The following is a 20012-nucleotide window of genomic DNA, read 5'->3' on the forward strand; positions in this document are numbered from 1 at the left end:
CACACCTGACGGCTGGCGTCCTTAGGTCCTAACTGAAGGGCCCAAGCTGAGATAACATTGAATCCTTTGACAACCAAGGAATCTGGAAATAATGAAGCCAAATATTCAGCATTGGACTCCGGGTACTGGTTTATCCTCATGTTATTGCTCACGTCAATCAGGACTTTGCCCACGAGCAGGTGCCGCAGGTCCCACAGGGAGGTGTAATGTTCTCTATGTATAGCAACGAATATTATATTTGTTTTTGTGAGAGCATCTTCATGATGGGTGACATCTACCACGTGAGGAAAAAATTCAGAAGCAAACTTAGGATTTCTGCTTCCTATAACCACATGATAACCACATCTAATCAGTCGAATGGTCAGGGATTTGGCAAAATCCCCACTTCCTATCACTCCCACAGTGACCTTCCTTGCATCTTTGATGCCATTTATGCCATTAGGCAAAAAGGTTTCACTTAGGCTCTTCGGGCTTCCCATCATAGAGATGGATTCCATGGTACGACTCTTCCAAGATCACCGGGAATATCTAGGACAGAGAACAAGAAGTGTCCATCAGTTATCTATTACCAAGCTTAAAAATGCTTGTGGTCATTTAGCGAGATTCCACATTTCTAGAGGTAAACTATTATCAAGGTACAATTTGCAACCTAAAAAAAAAACAATTTCTAAATAGAAAAATTAACTGCCACAAAGACAATGAGCCTAAATGGGGCTTCTCACATTTTAATGTATGCATGAATCACCTGGGAATCTCTCTCTCTCTCTCTTTTTTTTTTTTTTTTGGTTGTTCTTTTTTTATTATTTTATTTTAGAAAGCTTTTATTTAATGAACACAAATTTCATAGGTACAGCTTTAGGAATATAGCAGTTCTTCCCCCCATACCTGCCCTCCCACCCCCACTCCTGTCCCACCTCCTACTCCCTCTCCCATCCCATTCTTCATTAAGATTCATTTTTAATTATCTTTATATACAGAAGATCAACTCTATACTAAATAAAGATTTAAACAGTTTTCACCCACACAGACACACAAAGTATAAAGTACTGTTTGAAGGCAAGTTTTACAGTTAATTCTCATGTTATAACTCATTAAGGACAGAGATCCTTCATGGGAAGTAAGAGCACGGTGACTCCTGTTGTTGATTTAACAATTAACTCTCTTATTTATGACATCAGTGATCACCCGAGGCTCTTGTCATGAACTGCCAAGGCTATGGAAGCCTTCTGAATCCACAAACTCCGTCAGTATTTAGACAGAGTCATAAGCAAAGTGGAAGTTCTCTCCTCCCTACAGAGAAAAGTACACTCTTCTTTGATGGCCCCTTCTTTCCACTGGGGTCTCATTCACAGAGATCCTTCATGTAGATGATTTTTTTGCCACAGTGTCTTGGCTTTCCATGCCTGAAATGCTCTTATGGGCTTTTCAGTCAGATCCAAATGCCTTGAGGGCTGATTCTGAGGTCAGAGTGCTGTTTTAGGTGCTTATCATTCTATGAGTCTGCTGTGTAGCCTGCTTCTGGGAATCTTATTACACAGTAGATTCTGGGCTGTTTGGCCTAGTGGCTAAGTCAGCAGTTGGGATGCTCATGTCCCATACTGGAGTACCTGAGTTCCACTCCTGCTGCCATTCCCAGCTTCAGCTTTCTGCTAATGCACACCCTGGGAGGCAGTGGTGCCAGCTCAGATAGTTGCATCCCTGACACCCATGTGAGAGACCTGATTGAGTTCCCAACTCCTGACTTCAGCTTGGCCCTGGCCCAGCTGTTACAGGTCCGGCGAGGCTCAGGATTCTGCATTTCTAACAAAAGCGATGCTGTGCTGCTGCTCAACAGAGCCTTCTCTGAGCAGCAACAGGGTCCCTGGAGCAGAAAAGGAAGACTGAAGTCTACACCCAGAATGTTTCCAAATACAGCTGTAAGGAGTGTGATAACCCAGCATCTCAGCAGGTCAGAGGAAGCAGCAAACCAGATAAGTTGCCCTAGAGGCACACAGAAGGACCCTGGTACCAGGTGACATGGCACACAAGACCACTAAGACGATACACTGTTTAAAAAGAGAACTCTAAATCAAAATTATAGTCATTTGTGGTGTGGCCCACAAACTCTCCCATGCAGATGAGGCGCTACTGGCTTTAAATTAGCTCATAAAAATGAATCCTTGGGGCTGGTGTTGTACTGTAGCGGGTTAAGCTGCCATCTGCAATGCTGGCAACCCATAAGGGTGTCAGTTTGAGTCCCAGCTGCTCCATTTCCAACCCGGCTCCCTATGTATATGCCTGGGAAAGCAGTGGAAGATGGCCTAAGTCCTTGGGCCTCTGTATCCACATGGGAGACCCACATGGCTTCTGACTTTGGCATGGCCCAGCCCTGGCTGTTGCAGCTATTTGTGGATTAAATAATGGATGAAAAATACTCTGTCTCTTCTCTTCCTCTCTCTGTAGCTCTGCCTTTTAAATAAATAAATATTTTAAAAATTGAACTTTGCTAGTTTAATAAAATTATATTTAATGCTATTTTATGAAAATATTTTAATGATATTTTAAGAAAATGATATTTTTGGTATAATTTAATAAATGATATTTTAAGAAACATAAGCATCAGGGCCGGTGTTGGTGCACAACAGGTTTAAGCCACTACTTGTGATACCAGCATCCCATATGGGCACTGATATGAATCCTGGCTACTCTACTTCAGCTCTGGCTCCCTGCTGATATGCCTGGGAAGGTAGCAGATGATGGCCCAAGTGCTTGGACTCATGTGGGAGACCCAGTAAGAGTTCCTGGTTCCAGGCTTCAGCCTGGACCAGCCCCAGCTGCAGTGTCCATTTGAGGAGTGACCCACTGGATGGAAGCTCGATCGATCTCTCTCTCCCTCCTCTCCTCTATCTCTCACTCTGCCTTTCAAATAAATAAATAAATAAATAAATATTTTTTAAAGTAGAAAAGAAACATATGTATCAAAATATAGCAAAGGATTAATTAAACACCATAGACTTCTATCCTTCACCCTGAATCCTATGACTTCCTGAGAAAGATAGTTTCCCCACGGCAAAGGAGTTAGCAGTGTGTTCACAGTCTTAAATTACACAGCACTTGTGAAACAGCTTTTTTGCCCTTTCATTTGTTGGCTACAAAGCCTATGATGCAGCAATTCTTCCTGGAAAATGTTGTCAAGCTATTTTTTATTAAGTGACTAACATCTGAAAGGTTCCTATTTGTATAACTTTCTCAAGAAAGTTCACATCTGTATAACCTTGTCAGACAGCCATGAATCGGTGTCACAAACGGGTCTAAACGAAAAATACTCCTCCATTCCACCATTGCACAATTTCTTTTATGTTAACACCAGATGTGGACAACTTCAGAAGGTTAATGGGTTTTACAGGCACTGCTGGAATGTTTCACAAGCATGTTTTGTAGGTCTGTACCAAATTACTGGAGTCATGAAAATTCAACTTTTCAATAACTGAAAACATCCATACTTCAAACTGGAAAGACATTACTGTTGGTACTATTATCTAGTTCTTCCATAGCACACACTGCTTCAGTTCAGCCTAGTGTTTTGCAGACACTGACTGACTGGATCTGCACAACCACCCTTGAGACAGGCGCTAACTTTGTCATGTCAGTTTTGCAGAAGAGGAAGAGAAAGCGAGGAATCCAGGATCAGAACCCGGCAGTCCAGCTAAGGCAGGCGTCATCTGGGTGGATGTAAGAGATTTAAGAAAGGTTTTTTGGGGGTAGTGACAAAGGGATGGGTTCGACAGTCTGAACATGACTCGACTCCCCAACTCACACATGTTTCAACTCCAGTCTTACGTTAATGGTGCTCACGGGATGGAGGCTTGGCTCAGTGATAGGAGGAGGATCTGAAGCTCTGTAACCCCCGCCCATCCCCCTCCAGCAGCAGGTACAGGGGCGCACTGGCCCCTTGGTGGGGCTGGGCCTTCAGAATCCCCAAGGTGACTCAAAAAACAGTGTGGCCAGCGTGGGGCCAAGCAGGACTCCCTGGTAGCATGGCCACTTCAGGGGGCAGTGGTCAGCACAGCCACGGGGAGAGCTTGGTGGGCCAATGTGTGGGCCCCTCGCTGGGCTGAGCTGGCATCCAGAGCTCCTCCTGGGGCAAGCATGTGCTCTCCTGTAGTTGCAGAGGGGAATTTAAAAAAAAAGAGGGGGGTGTGTGTGTGAAGGGTGGGCCTTAGGGATGGGATTGAATTGGACTGGGTTGCTAAGATGGGGCCCGTGATCAAACCATGGTGGCTTCCAACCAGGGACCACTTGGATGGATGTGTGTGCTCCCTGTCTCTGTGCTTCCAGGCTGGCCACGTGACTGTTCCTCCCCGACACACTCCATCTGCCAGCCTCCACCCTCATTGGACACCAGACAAAACGGGGTGCTTGCTCTTGGACTGTGAACCTCCAAAAGAGAGCTGAAATCAACCTTTCCTTTGTAAGTTAGTTCCTCTCAGGTGTTTGAGTCGTGAATGAAAAGCTAATAGTGTGGGAAAGTTATGGCTGTACTCATAACAGTGTACACTGCTTCTTCTTCAGTCATTTCATTGCTTCTCAGCATTACCTAGTGATCTAATGCCTAATTTAGGGGCTGGGAACAGAGAAAACTGATTTGAGAATCTACTGCCCATTTTATTTCACACCTTTCAGGACAGAAGAAGTGCTATACATCTGCTTTCCCCTAAGAGTGGTACCATGTACCAGGGTAGCACCAAACCATCAGCATCATCTTGAAGATACTACTGTCTTCAGGACCAGAAGCAGTAAAAGGAACCAGAGATAATGAAATTAATGTTCATTTCCTTTGAATCTTAAGGATGAAGTGACCGACACTTAGATGCTATGCATTATCTAGGGGTGAAAAAGGTCACTAGATTAACACAAAGCGCTCATGGCCTTTATAGTCCAGTCCTGAGTTCTTCTAAGTATACCCTGAATCATCTACCAAAGTAAAAGAACTACCAAACCTTTAAGTCTAACAATGAGGATGATCAATGTCTTTTCAAGCTACAAACACAAATATAAGTTTTCTGATTACCTTAAAAAGTAAGTTCAAATCCCTTCTGTAAATAAGAATATGAACAGGTAAAAAATACATTAGGATCGTATAATATCACCAATGAGACCCTTGTAATGGCACATATTTGGTACATTTTAATGGGCGACTCTGGTCTAACATGTATGAAATTTCCAAGGGCAAGTTCTAACCAAACCCTTTAATAGTGTGGCTATGGCTACAAACAGAAGTTGGCTTAATAAATGACTCTTTTCATGACAGTTTTAAGGTATGTATGTAAAAGCACCCAATAGAGAAAGGGAAACAGAGAGAGGGAAAATGAGAGAGAGCGAGCGAGTGAGAGAGAAACAGCTGCAATTCTGTTATGGATCTGGAAGATGGCAGGCATTTAACACCATATGCTTGTGTGCCTTTTCATAATTCAGAGTTTTCAAATATAATACTCCCTTAATTCTGAAATGGTTTGGAGTAGAGATTATGCCTATCTTAGAGTCGGGGAAACACTCAGAACTTGAGTGATTTGCCTATGACAGTGCAGTTTGTGGTGACACAGCAGGACCCAAATACAAGTCTTCCAATGTTGCTTATGTGTCTACCTTGTATGGGGAATATTAAAACTTGCAATGTCTACCTTATACAGAGAATAATAAAACTGTGTAGCATCTCCAAGTGTCACTCACAATGCTTTCTAAAAATGATACTATCTGTAAATAAACTGTGGCCCACAGCTTAGAGTAGTCATAGATATATCCAGAGGTGTACATTTGGGAATTTTAGTTATAAACACATTTTAATATGGTGGAAATAACCCCTTCTTTTGGATCAAAACCAACAAATGACCTATATTTATTAATACTATGAAACAAAACGTGATTGGCTGCTGTGTAACTGTGGAAGAAACCTGGACAGCAACCCTCATGTCTTCTGCAGTCTCTGCAGACACCATGAAGATGGGTACTGTTTTAGAGGGTGAGGAAGGAAAAAGGCCTGGACGTGTGTCCATGTCCTCTTAGCTTCACCCATACCTAGGACAAAGAGCTATGGGTATCATCTGGTGCTGAGACATTGGAGCAAATCAGCCTCAATTTGTAATTTGCTAACCTAGTATTTTGTATCATTTAGTTAACAGCTTAGCTGAAGTTAACATCACGATATTCATGGGGGGAACAAAAGGGTCATACAAATGAATGATGTCAGGGTCAGCATTGGTGAGTGGGTTAAGCCACCGCCTGCAAAGCTGGCGTCCCATATGAGCTCTGGTTTGAGTCCCTGCTGCTTCACCTCTAATTCAGCTCCCTGCTAATGGCCTGGGAAAGCAGCAGAAGATGGCCCAAGTGCTTGGGCCCCTGCCACCCATGTTGGAGACCCTCGTGGAGTTCCAGGTTCCTGGCTTTGGCCTGGCCCAATCCTGGCTGTTGTGGCCACTTGGGGAGTGAACCAACAGATGGAAGATCTCTCTGTCTCCTTCTCTCTGTAACTCTGCCTTTCAAATAAATAAATTTTCTAAAAAAAGTTTTCTGTGTGATTAAAAAAAGAATAATGTCAACATCTGAAGGAAGTTTATCTATTTATAAAAAAGAATAGTGGAAACACACGAACTTTGTCAGTAACAAGGAATGCAGCAACAATAATCTAACAGCAGATCTACCCTCTGTGGCCCAACAGGAATGCATTCAGATCACTGTGTGCTTTGTGTCTAAGAGATAAAAGGTAGAAGAAGACACAGTGCTTACACCGATGTAATTTACATTCCAGTAGGGAGAGACAGGATGTACTTATAATAAAAAGTGCAATAAAAATCTTCTCATCCCCTTAAAATTAAGAGCTAGATTGTATGATCAGAGAATACTCTAGAAAGTCAGCGAAGAGATAATTTTTCACAGTGTGTTTCCTTACCCCAAGCCACCGTTTGTGTGTGTGTGTGTGTGTGTGTATGTAAGAAAACTAGTAGGGGCCGGCACTGTGGTGTAGCAGGTAAAGCCGCTGCCTGCAGTGCCGGCATCCCGTGGGCACTGGTGGGCGCTGGTTCATGTCCTAGCTGCTCCACTTCTGATCCTGCTGTCTGCTGTGGCCTGGGAAAGCAGCAGAAGATGGCCCAAGTCCTTGGGCCCCTGAGCCCGTGTGGGAGATCTGAAAGAAGCTCCTGGCTCCTGGCTGTTGCAGCCAACTGGGGGGTGAACCAATAGATGGAGGACCTCTCTCTCTCTCTCTGCCTCTCCTTCTCTCTCTCTATAACTCTTTCAAATAAATAAATAAATCTTCAAAAAAAATTAGCAAAGACATTTGCAACACAATCACTAATTTGCACAGAATTTCTTCAAATCAATTTGATGACACTATAGTACGAATTCACCTAGCTTAAAATTAGAAGATCCTCAAATAATGTGAATTTTTGTGTGACCTCACCTTAAGGAGTGTTTGGGCACTGGTTCTTAAATAGTAAATATACGATGGAGCCAGGAGTTTGCTGTAGCAGTTCAGCCACCACTTTGGGACACCCGCAGCCCATGTAGGGGTGCCTGGTTTCGAGTCCCGGCTCTGCTCCAGCTTCCAGCTAATGTGCACCCTTGGCGGCAGCAGGCGAAGACTCAAGCACTTGGATCCTTGCCACCCACGAGAGGGATCCAGATTGAGTTTCCAGCTCCTGGCTTCCACTCCTGCAGCTGCTGCAGCCAACTGTGGACTGAACGGTGGATGAGAGATCTCTGCCTGTCTCTGTCTCTCCCTGCCTTTCCACACACACACACATACACACACACACACGGATAGAGTAGGGGGCTTTTCATTAAAATTATTCAACTTAAAAGAACTGTCCTGTCCTCTGAGAGCATGTCTCTCCTCCTTGTAGGGGTCAGGGTCCTTTCTCATAAAAGGATGGTGACAGTCCCCGTGTGTCTGAGTTGGCCATCCCGCGTGGATTCTTTCCTATGTTCTCTTTTACTCGTCTGCAAGTCTGAGGACCTCTGCCCTCAGTGGTAGAAGCCCTCTCTGTGAAACCGCTCCTTCAGCTGCCAGAGAGGATGGGGGGCACCAAGGCCCCCTGCGCCCCGCCCTGACACTGGATATGTACCCTTAATGACATCCAAGAACAGGGCCACATTCTGAGACGAAGTGTCAAAAATCCTAGTCGGGTTTTTTACAAACATCTATTGTCATTTATTTGAAAGGCAGAGTGGCAGAGAGAGGGGGAAAGACAGAAGTATTTTCCATCTGCTGTCTCACTCCCAAAATGGCTATGACAGCTGGGGCTGGGTCAGGCCAAAGCTAGGAGTCAGGAATGCCACTGGGTCTCCCACATGGGTGGGCAGGGGTCCAAATACCTGGAGTGTCTCCTGCAGCTTTCCTAGGTGCGTTAGCAGGAAGCTGGATCTGATGCACAGAGTAGTAGGGACTTGAACTGGCGCTCTGATACCAGATGCCAGCTGAAATGTAGCAGCTTAACCTGCTGTGCCTCATCACCAACCCCTCCCCTCCCCAAACTGGATCTTCTATAACTAGATGTTGACTGTTACCATCACACTTTGGATTAAAATAGCCCCTAAATTCTCTTGGAATTAAAATAGACAAAATCTAACACTTTATATCTATGACAACAAGGGAGAAAAGTGGAGTTTTGTTTTGGAGTTTTCGTTTTTTTTTTTTTTTTGAATTCTTACTTATTTTTATTTGAGAGAGGGAGGAAGGGAAAGAGAGGAATGGGGAAGGGGAGGGGGAGAGGGAGGGACAGGGAAGGGGTAGGGAGAGAATAGGTAGACAGAGGTCTCCCATCCACTGCTTTACTCCCCAAATGCCTGCAAAGGCAGGGGGTGGGGCTGAAGCCAGGAACTCACTCTAGGTCTTCCACATGGGCAGAAGACTTGAGCCACCACTGCTGCCTCCCAGGGTCTGCATCAGCAGGAAGTGGAGTCAGGGAGAGACAACGACAGGCAGAGATGGGATGCAGATGTCTTAACACCTGCCCCTGGGGAGTCTTCAGCCCTTTAGAAAGTCCTGAAAACAAAGCCGCAATTCTCCCTGAAGGTAGGAATGTGATTTTCCAATGCAGTCCCTGGGCTGGCGGCATCAGCAAAACCTGGAACTTGCTCCAGGTGCAAATCTGCAGGCCCCACCTCAGTCATCTTCGGTCAGAACCCTACAGGTGGAGCCAAGAAACCTGTGTTTTAACAACCCCTCGAGGTGATTCCATGCAGGTCAAGCTTTGGGAACAACTGCCCTGGTGTACTGCAGCCTGGCCGGTACTTACTGCTTGTTTTTACATTAAAATCCATTTACTTCAGATTATTAAACTGTTTCGCTCAGCTGAAAATCATTCTCCAATAATTAGGAGTGAACAGTAGTTTTATTAAAATATGAGCTTATTCTTTGAAATTCAATTTATAAACTGCAGCAATTACACATAACTTATTGATAGCTCATGCTCAGTATGAGTATGCTGTGTTCATGTTTTATAGCACCAAGCAAGGAACTATCAGGAAAGAAATAATAAAGCATTACAGCTAAAGTCGACTAAATCCAAGCTTCCAAACTCAACTAGAATTTTGATGAGGAAATTCAAAAATAACAAGTAATTTTCAAGTTATTACCTAGGTTCAATATGTATTCAATACGTACATTTAGGTGTGATTTATGGCATCTCTAGACCCTAAATCACCAAACCAAAATTGTTTATGTTTATTACATTCCACTTACTAGGACAGGAATGCAGTCTGGTTCGTAATTAGGAAGAGATTCAATAAAAAGCCTTTCTGATTAAATCTAGGTTAGTCCAGAATTTCACTTAACTTTTTTCCCCCAAGGATTTCAGTTAATAAAATTTTAGGATCCTCTTCAATAAATTAAAACAACCACATCTCAATGCCGCCTCACTCATGGTCCTTCTAATTTTGGGGCAGAGACTGGTGTGCCCATCCGTCCCTCTACAAGCACAGCCTGCTGTCTCAAGCAGAACCATGTGCCCTGTGCATCCCAGGGCTTCCTCAACGTGGAAATTAACATGACCAGAAAGTACGTCCAAAATGAAGCAGGGCACAGCACGTCCTAGCAGGGCTCAGGTAACCTTGCTGCAGATGGTACTATGTTTACTGGCCAGCAAACTCAAGTTCTCTGTGTTGCACCCATTTCTCTGTAAAGAGTGCTATGTAAGGCCTGGCACTCTGGCCTCAATGCAAGTCCACTTCCCTATGCCATCGCCTTACCAATTAATAGGTTACATATGCCCACGGCACCAGGGCTCACAGAGTGCTGTCAGCTGTAAGGATCTCCGGTGATTGACATCAGTCTAGGAATCCTTCCATCACCAAAGGTCATAATGATATCAATCATCCAACCATCCATCCATCCACCATTCACCTAGCCAACATCTCACTAAGTGTATCCACCAGGCATTCAGCTAGGTGCTGATACACCAATTACACAAAACAAGCCTTGGCTTCCAGCTATCTAATCAATACGATGAAATTATGAACGTTAAAGCATACATAGCAACTTAAAAAACTTTAATGAGGTATGATTTACACATAAAATTCACCTATTTTAGCTATAAAAACTAATGACTTGCAGCAAATTGACCAAGTTATGCAACCATCACCACATTTCACTTTTAGAATACTGTCATTCATAGTAACTGTTACTGCTCATAATTTAAGAAAAATGGCCAAGGACAAATTCTCCTTTTCTTACAAAATGAATCTACTTCCCTCAAGCCAGTGACCTGAGTTTGGGGGACTTGGCTTCAGCCAAGGGTAGCAACAGAGAGTCCTTGTGTTTCAGCAGGTGGAGAGGCAAAGCTGCAATCACAGAGTTGCCCCCAACCCCCTTCCCCGAGTCACAGACGGCAATTAAAGCAATGATTCTCAATCTCAAGTGCACACTGAGAAGCCCTGGGAGCTCTGCAGTACAGTGATCCCTGCTCACTGCTCCTCTGCCCTGGTTTTTATTTATTTACCATGGGGTTCAGCCAGGACATCAGGATTTTTTTTTTCAACACTCATCACTTGTTTTGATTGGCATCCATGATTGAAAACAACTCTCAAAAGACTGAGATCCAATTTAATATTATTTTGATATTTGGAGATAGCAGATGTGGTTTTCTGACTCCTATGTGCATTTTACATCATGTTTTGCAATAATGAAAAATGACACTTGCAAGAGTGAAATCGTTGCCCTTGAGTACAGGAAGCTGTAGACCATGTGTGCAGTCCACTTCCCTCTCCCACTCAGACAGGAACTGAATCAGAAGGTCCACTCACGGTTTGTAATTTCCTTACTTCCCTAGTGGGAAGGACAATGTCATTCCTTCACATGTGTCATCCCACCACACAGCACATTTTGTTCCTGCTGTTTTACGACACTCAGAATTCAGGATGTGCCGATGATAGCATCTCTTCCTTCTGTCCTACCAGGGCCTCCTCTCCCCAGTTCCAGGCATGATGGCCCTGCTGACCTAGCAGATCAGAGTCAGCAAGTGAACTGTCTCACTCTAGAACAGCACTTGTCAAATGTCAATGCAAGCAGCATCACCTGAGGAGCGTGCTAAAATGCACATTCAGAGCCTGAGCTGGAAGGCAGAGGATTCTGTATGTCTTACCAACTCCCAGGTGATGCCTACAGAACTGGTTCATGGGCCACACTTTGACTAACAAAATTCTGCCGTCTCTCTACCTTTTCATTGGATGGTTTTCACAGGTAATCCACATTATGTAATGATAAAACCATGTCGTTTTTAGAAAGCTTTGGTTTGGGGATTTCAAGGTAAAGGGACAGGTATAGCCTCCTGAAGTCACCTTGATTCTCTTTCTCCAAGTCTCAGTTTTCTTTATTGAATGAGAAATAAAAAGATGGCATTTAACTCCTGTGGGCCTTTCCAACACAAGGATTCTGGTTTCTAAGTCTTGAAGCTAATTAATAGCGGTATGTCACCACTCTACATTTAACACTTCAACCTTTAACAGCCCCATCTAAAAACAATTTAAGTAGCTCACGACTCCCTGAAATTTCAAGGACCCTGTTCTCTTGGATAAACTTTTGACTTGCTGTAAGTATCTGATGCATGGGAGGGGAAAAAACCCTCAATTATGCTCAGCTACACAGCCTCCTAAGGCTCTCAAGGTTAGACGGACTTCCTGGACATTCCTCCAGCTGAATGGCAGCTGTGGTGCTAGATTGTATTATAAACAGATTCTTATTGGTTTCACTCATAAACATCTAGGGCATTAATCATTAGATGAGGTAACTCAGTAATTGCTTCTTGGCCTTCTGGCTAAGATCAAGTGAAGGACTCAGCGCTGTCCTCAGAGGTCTCGATGACACAACCGACCTGCTGATGTGCACAAGTTATCCAGAAAATGAAATCCCCCAGGGACGTGAGCCGAGGGGACTGTACTCGAATTAGCAAGCCCCATCCGAACCTTTCTTCTCCTTCTCTCCTGCAAACACCCAGCTCCTTTGAAGCTCATGGCCCCTCGTGACACCTCTCACTGTCCTCACTGCTCTCACCCATTATGTCTAGCTACTTCCTGGAGACCCTGCGCCCAGTACACACATGGTCACCCTTTCTGCCCCCATAGCTGTCTGCTTTCTCCGAATTTCATCATTTCCGGGGAAGAACCATTCAACTTCACGGCCTCTTGTTTCCTTGACTCATTCATCAAAGGCGCTGAATCTTTGCCTACACCCCGCCTCACTCACTCACTCACTCACTCACTTCCTATTATCTCCAAGCATTATCCCCTAGCCTCCTAATAATCTTAGTTTGAACACTCAGATAGATAATTCTAGACAGAAGAAATCGGATCTACTGACACCTCGTCCCATTACTTCTTCACTCTGCGTTCACCTGCTTCCAGTTTCTCTATACTCAGTCTAGGTTTCAGAGTGTGTATGCAGCCAGTCCCTTGGACAGATTCTCCACTCTGTTACTCTTCCTGATATTCACCCGGCAAAAGCCTAGTTCTGGAAGAGGCCAGCCAGCCATTGTCCCTGTCTCTGTACCCATGTAGGTGAAGGTTGCTGAAGACAAGTCAAACTTCTGAGCTCATTAGTTTCACCCTAAATCCACACTCATCTATCAAGGGACATCTCTCTGCTTCTGCCCTGGAGGCCAGGCCTTCTCTCCCTGCAGGGGGCTGTGGTCACGCCCCCTCTCAGTGAGAGCTCTAACATAAGAGGTCCAAACCTGAGCTCTTTTTCCACCCAGCCCTATTTCCACTCACCAGAATTTCCTCATCTTAGACACTCGAGTCAGAGTCTGAGAGCCGGTCTCACGCCCTTGCTTCCCCTACCCTTGACATAAAATCCCATAGCAACTCCTGTCCTCTACAACATTGCCTAACTCCCTCTTCCCTGACACCTGCCTGGTCCAGTGTCTCACCTGACAAACACTTCCTAACAGGGCGGCCTACCTTCTCCTTTACCCTTTTCAAAGCCATTCTCCACACAGCATCTAAGCTAGTCCTCAAGCAGACTCTGTCACCAAAGGGCTCTCTCCTCCTCCTTGTGCTCAGACCCAGAGCCACCTTCCTGACCACGGTGTGAAAGGCCCTGACCGGGCCAGCCTCTCTCACCTCTGCGTGATCTCTCTGCTGTCCAGCCACTGCCTCTCTTTCTAGAAGCAGAAAAGACCCATCCGCTTTCTGCCTTGGGAACTTTGCATATGGTAGTCTCTCTCTGCAGTACATTTACTCCAGTTGTTTTTTCCTTTTCTTGTCACTCCTTGTTAAGTTTCCTGGATACTTATTTTATGGGACTGTTTCCTATCTCTCCCATCAGACCACGAGCTCCCTGAGAGCTGAGCCATGTCCGTCCCGGCCTCTGCACTGTGTGGTACACAGTGACTAAGCACGCAACAAACATCCACTCTTACTGAATGCATACAAGAAATGTCAGGACCCAGAGAGATGCAGTAGGCCTCTAGATCAGACCTCTCTTTGCTGTCAAGACAGGCGGACCCAAAGGGAGTCAGTGACAGGTCAATGCCATGGTTGTTGGCTGTGCCAAGAATAAACGCAGCTCCTCACCTCCGGTGTATTTCACTGCAGCCAGGGCCTCGTCTTCCAAAGTCTGGTGTGTCCTCTTGCTCACTCTTCTATATTATCTGTGATCCTTTACAAATTAGCCTTCATCTGCGCTTTTTGTCCTTCAGAAATAAAAAAAAACAGTCGTGGTCATTCACCGTAAGGACATTCTCCATGGCACCAGAATGGCGAGAAGTGATCTGGATAAAGCTTTTCATCTCCTTGCACAATTAGCTCCATCTATCATTATTGATAAACAGCTAGCAGCAGAACCTGCAGCCACCCCTAAGCAGAATACGCAATTGCTCTTACTTTCTAAATATCCAGGAGGGGCGTTTTCCTTCTTGAAATGGCCTCTATGCTTAGGAGCAGCAGAGGGAGAGATGGAGGAGGAGAAAGCACGCAGGTTAGAGAAAGAAACGAACTGATCAGTGAAATGAAGAGACTGTAAGGGGTTGGAGAGGCAGGGAGGTGGCGGGTGCGCCGCAGGGGCTGGACACAGGATCGGACCCTGATTTAACTCAGGAGCCTGGGGAGGGGGCAGGCGCCTGAACCCCACTTCTCTCACGGTGATGCCCGTGCCTTCACCTTGGCCCCGAATAAGTTCTCCCACCTACAAAACTATACGCCACGGCGTGGGGGAGAGACAAGAGATGGCAATTCCTAAAGGAAATCCTCGCAGATCGCTCTCCGCTCCATTTTTATAAGAGCAACATTTTTTTTTTTTTCTTTTAGGGCAGAATTTTCAACAAGTTTTGGCTGAAGCTGAACGCAGAGCGCAACGACAATCGAGAACAGTCCACGAAGATGCCAATGACTTCCTGACACAAAAAGGCCTAGATGCGCCACGCCGGCATCCCCGGGTGATCCGCCAGGTGACCCCGGCCCGTCCTCAGGGAGGCAGGGGGACGCGCCCGCCCGCTCCCTCCCGGGCACGTCCTACCTGGGACGGCGGCTCCCGGCTCCCTTTCTCCGGGGCCCACCCTCAGGGCTTCCAGGCAGCCCGAGGCAGCCCAGAGGAGTGGGGAGCGGACTGCGTGCCACGGCCACCCCACCGCCCCGCGCAGGGCGCCCGGCCGACCAGGGGCAGCGGCCCCGGGCGCGGGATCCCGCGGGGGCCCTGGGCTGGACCCGCAGCTCCGCGCCACCTCCTCCGCGCGCTCCCCAGCCCCGCTCACCTCCGCGCCGTGCACAGGCGAGCTCCGCGGCTCCTCGGGCGCGGCGCCCACTCCCCCAGGGACGCGCCGGGGCGCCGGGGCCTGCACCTCCGACCGGCGGCTGCAGCGGCTACCGCGGCGGTCGCGCTCCGCCGGCTTCCCCGCCTCCGCAGCCGGTCCGCCGGGGCGAGCGGGAGAGCGAGCGGGCGGGCGGGCGGGAGGCCGGCGCGCCGTGACGCGCCGCTAGGGGCTGCGCGCCGGCAGGGCGCGGGGAGGCCGGGCGCCGGCGGGGCTCGGGGCGCGCGGGCGAATCGGGGCGCTCGGGGCGCGTGCGGGCGCCGGGGGAGGAAGCGTTCGAGGGCCGCGCGGCTCCGCAGTTCTGCGCGCCCTGCAAGTGGTAGCCACACACCACTGCTTTGGGACTACGCGGTCGCCTTTCCGCTCCAGACTTGGTCATGGCGTCCCCTTCTCCATTGCCCACCTCCCCACCCACGGATCCCGAGGAGCCTGCCAGCAAACGGCGCCTTTTCCCTGCCTGTGCCTTCCTGTCATCTTGACCCAGCTCCAAGCACCTTGAGGCTGGAGTGTGACCTTGGAAGGCGCTGCGCAGACAAGCCCTCTGACGCGCCACGTTGCAACGCTCGCCTGGCGAGCAGGATCCCGCAGCCCGCGGGCTGGCGGCTCCAGCTCTGCCTCTGACCTTGGCGGCGCGGCCAAGCCGCTCAGGGCCGCAGCCCGGAGCCCCGGGTCGAGGCCTTGTGTGTCCGGTGGGTGTCAGCCTAGCCGTTCGGGTCTTTGATGTTCGAAGATCTTTGATTTTCAGTGTACCCGAAATTCTCATTTTTGAGGTAATTTTTTTCCCCATGACCGAGTAGACTCCCATTTCATCAGAGAAAGTTTAGAAGTTCTCCTTCCCGGTGGCTTATTAACCAGGCTCAAAACAAACAAAAAAACCCCAGAAGGGGGTCCTGGTTGGGTCACTGGGGCAGTGCACTTTCCCCTTGGAGCCCATGTGCCCACGAACCTTTGCAAAGGCTGCCGGCCTTGCATCCTTCGATTGGAAACAGGCCAGGTCCACGCTCAGTACTGCCCGGGCTCGTCGTGAGCATAAACCAAACGTTTAGTGATGTGTCAGGGCGGGGGTGTTGACCCCTGCTAAAATTATTTCAGTTCAGCCACTCTCATAATGAAATGCGCAGGTTTTTCTTGAGCATTTTGAAGAACTGGTGTAGAAAACTGACGAATCTTAGCAGTAACTGAAAAGTAGGTTTTTTTTTTTAATTTTGAAAAAGAATAGCATTGTGTAACTTCCACGAAAGGTTATGAAAAGATACATCATTTTTGTCTACCCTAACACCAGAAAGTATTGTATAAAGCACATGCGTAAACCATTTATTTGAAACAGTTTTGAAAGCTGTCTTAACATGGACTTTGATGATCCAAAAAATACATAAATACACACAATACGAAGAAGAGAAACAATGAATCACCCATTTCCAGTTTCCAGAAGGAATATGTACTTTCCATACTTGAACTTTTAAAATAAGCAAATGTCCTTGATAGACAGCCCAGTGTTGCCAAATGTTGGCCAAGATTCGCTGGTGTTGATATACGATGCCGTTTGGTTCATTCCTGAACAATGCTTTCCACCATTGTTTTTTCAGTTGGAGTTTCAGAGTATAAAAAATGATTTCGCCCAGCTTTTCCAGGTCATGAAGTACTCTCTGAGAAATCTCTTCAGCTCCCTGAAGTAGTAATTGATTCTGCCATGCGCAGCAATAATTTATTAAATGGATCTCTGGTGGCCTAGCGCTGCTAACACAATTTTTTCTTAGAAGTTACTGAATAACTCAGAATGGTAGTTCCTAAAGTGTGTAACTTTCAGCCCTTGTGCACCCATAGGTTCCTCTGGCAACTCATTTACTACAGAAAAATTTACTGAGTCCTTGTTATCCCCAGTGGCTGGAGCTCCAGGAACACTGCTGAAGATAGAGGCAACAGTAACCTGCTTGGAAAGAATTTGCCAGAATTCCTGGAAGATGCCTCAGTAGACAAGTGTGAGGAAGATGTACGCAAACTCCCTTACACTGGGCAAATAGCTGTCAATTATGATGGGAAGGTAGATTTTGAGATAAATAGTAAGAAGAATCTCTTCACGGGTTAAAGGCTTTGATAATTGAAGCAAATTTCTGTTTGTTTATTTGAGAGACAGAAGGTGTGCTCCCGTTTGCTGAGTCCCTCCCCAAACGCCCACAGGCTGAAGCTGGGAGCCCAGAATGCGATCACCTCTTCCATGTGGGTGACAGGGACCCAGGTTCTTGAGCCGTCCGCACTGTCTCCTAGAGCGCACATTAGCTGGAAGCTGGAACAGGAAGTGGAGCCCGGAACAGGAAGTGGAGCCCCGACTTGAACCCAGACACTCCTAAGTGGACGGAGGCCTCCTAAGTGGCATCTTATAAGCTAAGCCAAACACCAGGCCCTGTGAAAGCATATGAACTTATATCTGTACAGAACAGATATATTGTAACTATTGTTGTAACATGAGCAATTTCCATATGTTCACAATTCTTAATGACTGTGTAGTCCATAATATTGATATAGAATAGCTTTCTTAACCCCAAGCTTTAGGAAAATGCATTTTCTAACCCACTTAATATAAGCAACATTGCTTTAATCTTATTCAACAAAGTACTTCTTGAGGCAGTAAGTGGGAAGAGTATTTCTTTTGGATATATTCTGAAATATGGGGTTATTGAGTTAAAAGAAATCACATGCTTCTTCTTATATTTTCACATATTTCTTTGTGTAACAACCAAAAACTTATGAAAAATGCAGAAGCGTTCTTGTCTTTTAACTTCCTCTCATTGGCACTGCATTTTTAAATTATTTTTAGTTACTTAAGTAGAGTGAGGAAGATTTAAGATGTGGAATTTACCCACAGGAAAAAAAAGAATTTGGGTCACTTTGGTTATTAATCCAGTAGAGGCCTTAAAGCTATTTCCTTCCCAATGGGTCTCTCAATTCTTTTAAGCTAATTTTGTGGTAATCAAAAAATTATCTTACATTATAATAATGCTTAGAAAAATCAATGTATAAGCATTGTTTTGCTGGGATAGGTCAGCGAAGTTGATTTAAGAACATCGTTGGAAAGAGGAGTCAAACTTTGAATAGAGCCTAAGGATGGCCATTGTTGGGCATTCTTGTAGGAAGGAGAAACTGTCCAAGCTTTCTAAAGGAATGGGATGCAATGTCCCAAGCAGACCCTTAACCGCTGCACCAGATGCCCACACTTGCCATTTATTTATTTATTTTTAATGTCATTTTGGACACCATCTGGACCAGTCTTTACCTAAAAGTTTGCAGAAATCATCATGGTGGCTGGTCTGCAAAGAAGGGCTCCTAGTGAACTAAACCTTCTGGTGTAAAAGCCCATAAGAAGTCTCCCCCTACGGTGAATCTGAGCTGGCCCCGTGTAACACAGGGCCTGCAGCAGTGTTGATGCTGTGGCACTTCTAAGGACAGATCACACGATTTGCAGCTTCTGTCTCAGTCTCTTGAAATGCTTACTCGGGCATGGTGCGGCACTGTGGTATAGCAGATAAAGTCACCACTTGCAGCATTGGCATCCCATATGTTCACAGGTTCAAGTCCCAGCTGTTCCAATTCAGCTCCCTGCTAGTGCACTTGGGAAAGCAGCTGAGGATGGCCCATGTGCTTGGGCCCTTGCACCCGTGTGGGAGACCCGGAGGAAGCTCCTGTCTGTTGGCTTTGGACTCACCCAACTCCTGATGTTGTGGCCATTTAGGGAGTGAAGTAGTGGATGGAAGATCTCTCTGTTTCTCTCTGTCTCTCCCTATCTCTCTTTCTGAAACTCTGCCTTTCAAATAAGCAAATCTTAAAAGAAAAAGAAATGCTTACTCTGTGGGAACCAAATATCCATGTAAGAAATTTGCTTTGAGCCCACCATGCTGTGAGAAGGCCCAGTCTCATCTCATAGAGAGGACAGGTGAAGAAATACATCCTGACCAGACCAGCACGCCGCCCCCCTTGCCCCACTGTTCTTGTCTACCCAGGTCAGGTGCAAATGAAACTTAGATGTCCAATCTGATCAAACCTGTGGTTGATTTCAGCCCTACTATCTCATGCCAAAGCATGAAAAACCCCAAGTAGAAATTCAATGAACTCAGAACTGTGACATAGGACAAATCTGGGGGGCAATTTAAGATTCATTTTATTTTTTTTTTAAATACAGTTACAGACAGAGGTAGAGACAGAGAGAGAGAGGTCTTCCATCTGCTGGTTCACTCCCCAGATGGCCACAACGGCCGGAGCTGCACCGATCTGAAGCCAGGAGCCAGGAGCTTCTTCCGGGTCTCCCATGTGGGTGCAGGAGCCCAAGGACTTGGGCCATCTTCTACTGCTTTCCCAGGCCATAGTAAAGAGCTGGATTGAAAGTGGAGCAGCAGGGTCTGGAACCAGCGCCCATATGGGATGCCAGTGCTTCAGGCCAGGGCTTTAACCTGCTGCGCCATAGTGCTGGCCCCTACTTTAAGACTTTTAAAGTACAGGTATAAAAACTTTCAGAAGAATATTTCCTTTGTTTTTTATTTTTGAAAATTACAAAGATATTATTTCATGGTTTCATACCATTTCATCATCTTTTTGAAACCTGGTTTAAGATTGTAGGTTCCAGGAATAATTGAGTAGTCTCCAACATCACAAATCCTGTTGTCAGTATCTGAAACCAGCCTGAAGAAACAAACGGAGCTGTTGTTTCTATAAACAAATGTTTGACCTTCATGACTGTAAAGGGAT

General features: G+C 46.2%; 1 protein-coding gene and 1 long non-coding RNA gene across 6 annotated transcripts in view; one reads left to right on the top strand and one right to left on the bottom strand.

The window, feature by feature from the left end:
- The window catches only part of STEAP2 (STEAP2 metalloreductase), a 29291-nt gene extending 12895 nt beyond the window's left edge, over window positions 1-16396 (bottom strand). Inside the window, exons 1-3 of one of the 5 annotated variants that reach the window (XM_062179260.1) lie at window positions 16222-16396; window positions 14044-14162; window positions 6-528 (exon numbers count right to left, since the gene is read on the bottom strand). In XM_062179260.1, coding sequence (XP_062035244.1) covers window positions 6-497 — 492 coding nt within the window. In that variant the 5' untranslated portion in view covers window positions 498-528; window positions 14044-14162; window positions 16222-16396. Of the gene's footprint in view, window positions 1-5; window positions 529-14043; window positions 14163-14352; window positions 14446-14983; window positions 15068-15218; window positions 15323-15769; window positions 15832-16221 lie in introns of those variants that run through there. The other 4 variants (XM_062179262.1, XM_062179259.1, XM_062179261.1 and 1 more) reach the window with 4 other exon arrangements.
- Window positions 14292-19759, top strand: LOC133749891 (uncharacterized). Its single transcript, XR_009864627.1, has 3 exons — window positions 14292-14446; window positions 14776-14915; window positions 17157-19759. It is a non-coding gene; the product is annotated as an uncharacterized LOC133749891 (long non-coding RNA).
- The last annotated feature ends 253 nt before the right edge of the window (window positions 19760-20012 follow it).

This window comes from Lepus europaeus, chromosome 20 (genome assembly GCF_033115175.1).
Source record: "Lepus europaeus isolate LE1 chromosome 20, mLepTim1.pri, whole genome shotgun sequence".
NCBI lineage: Eukaryota > Metazoa > Chordata > Mammalia > Lagomorpha > Leporidae > Lepus > Lepus europaeus.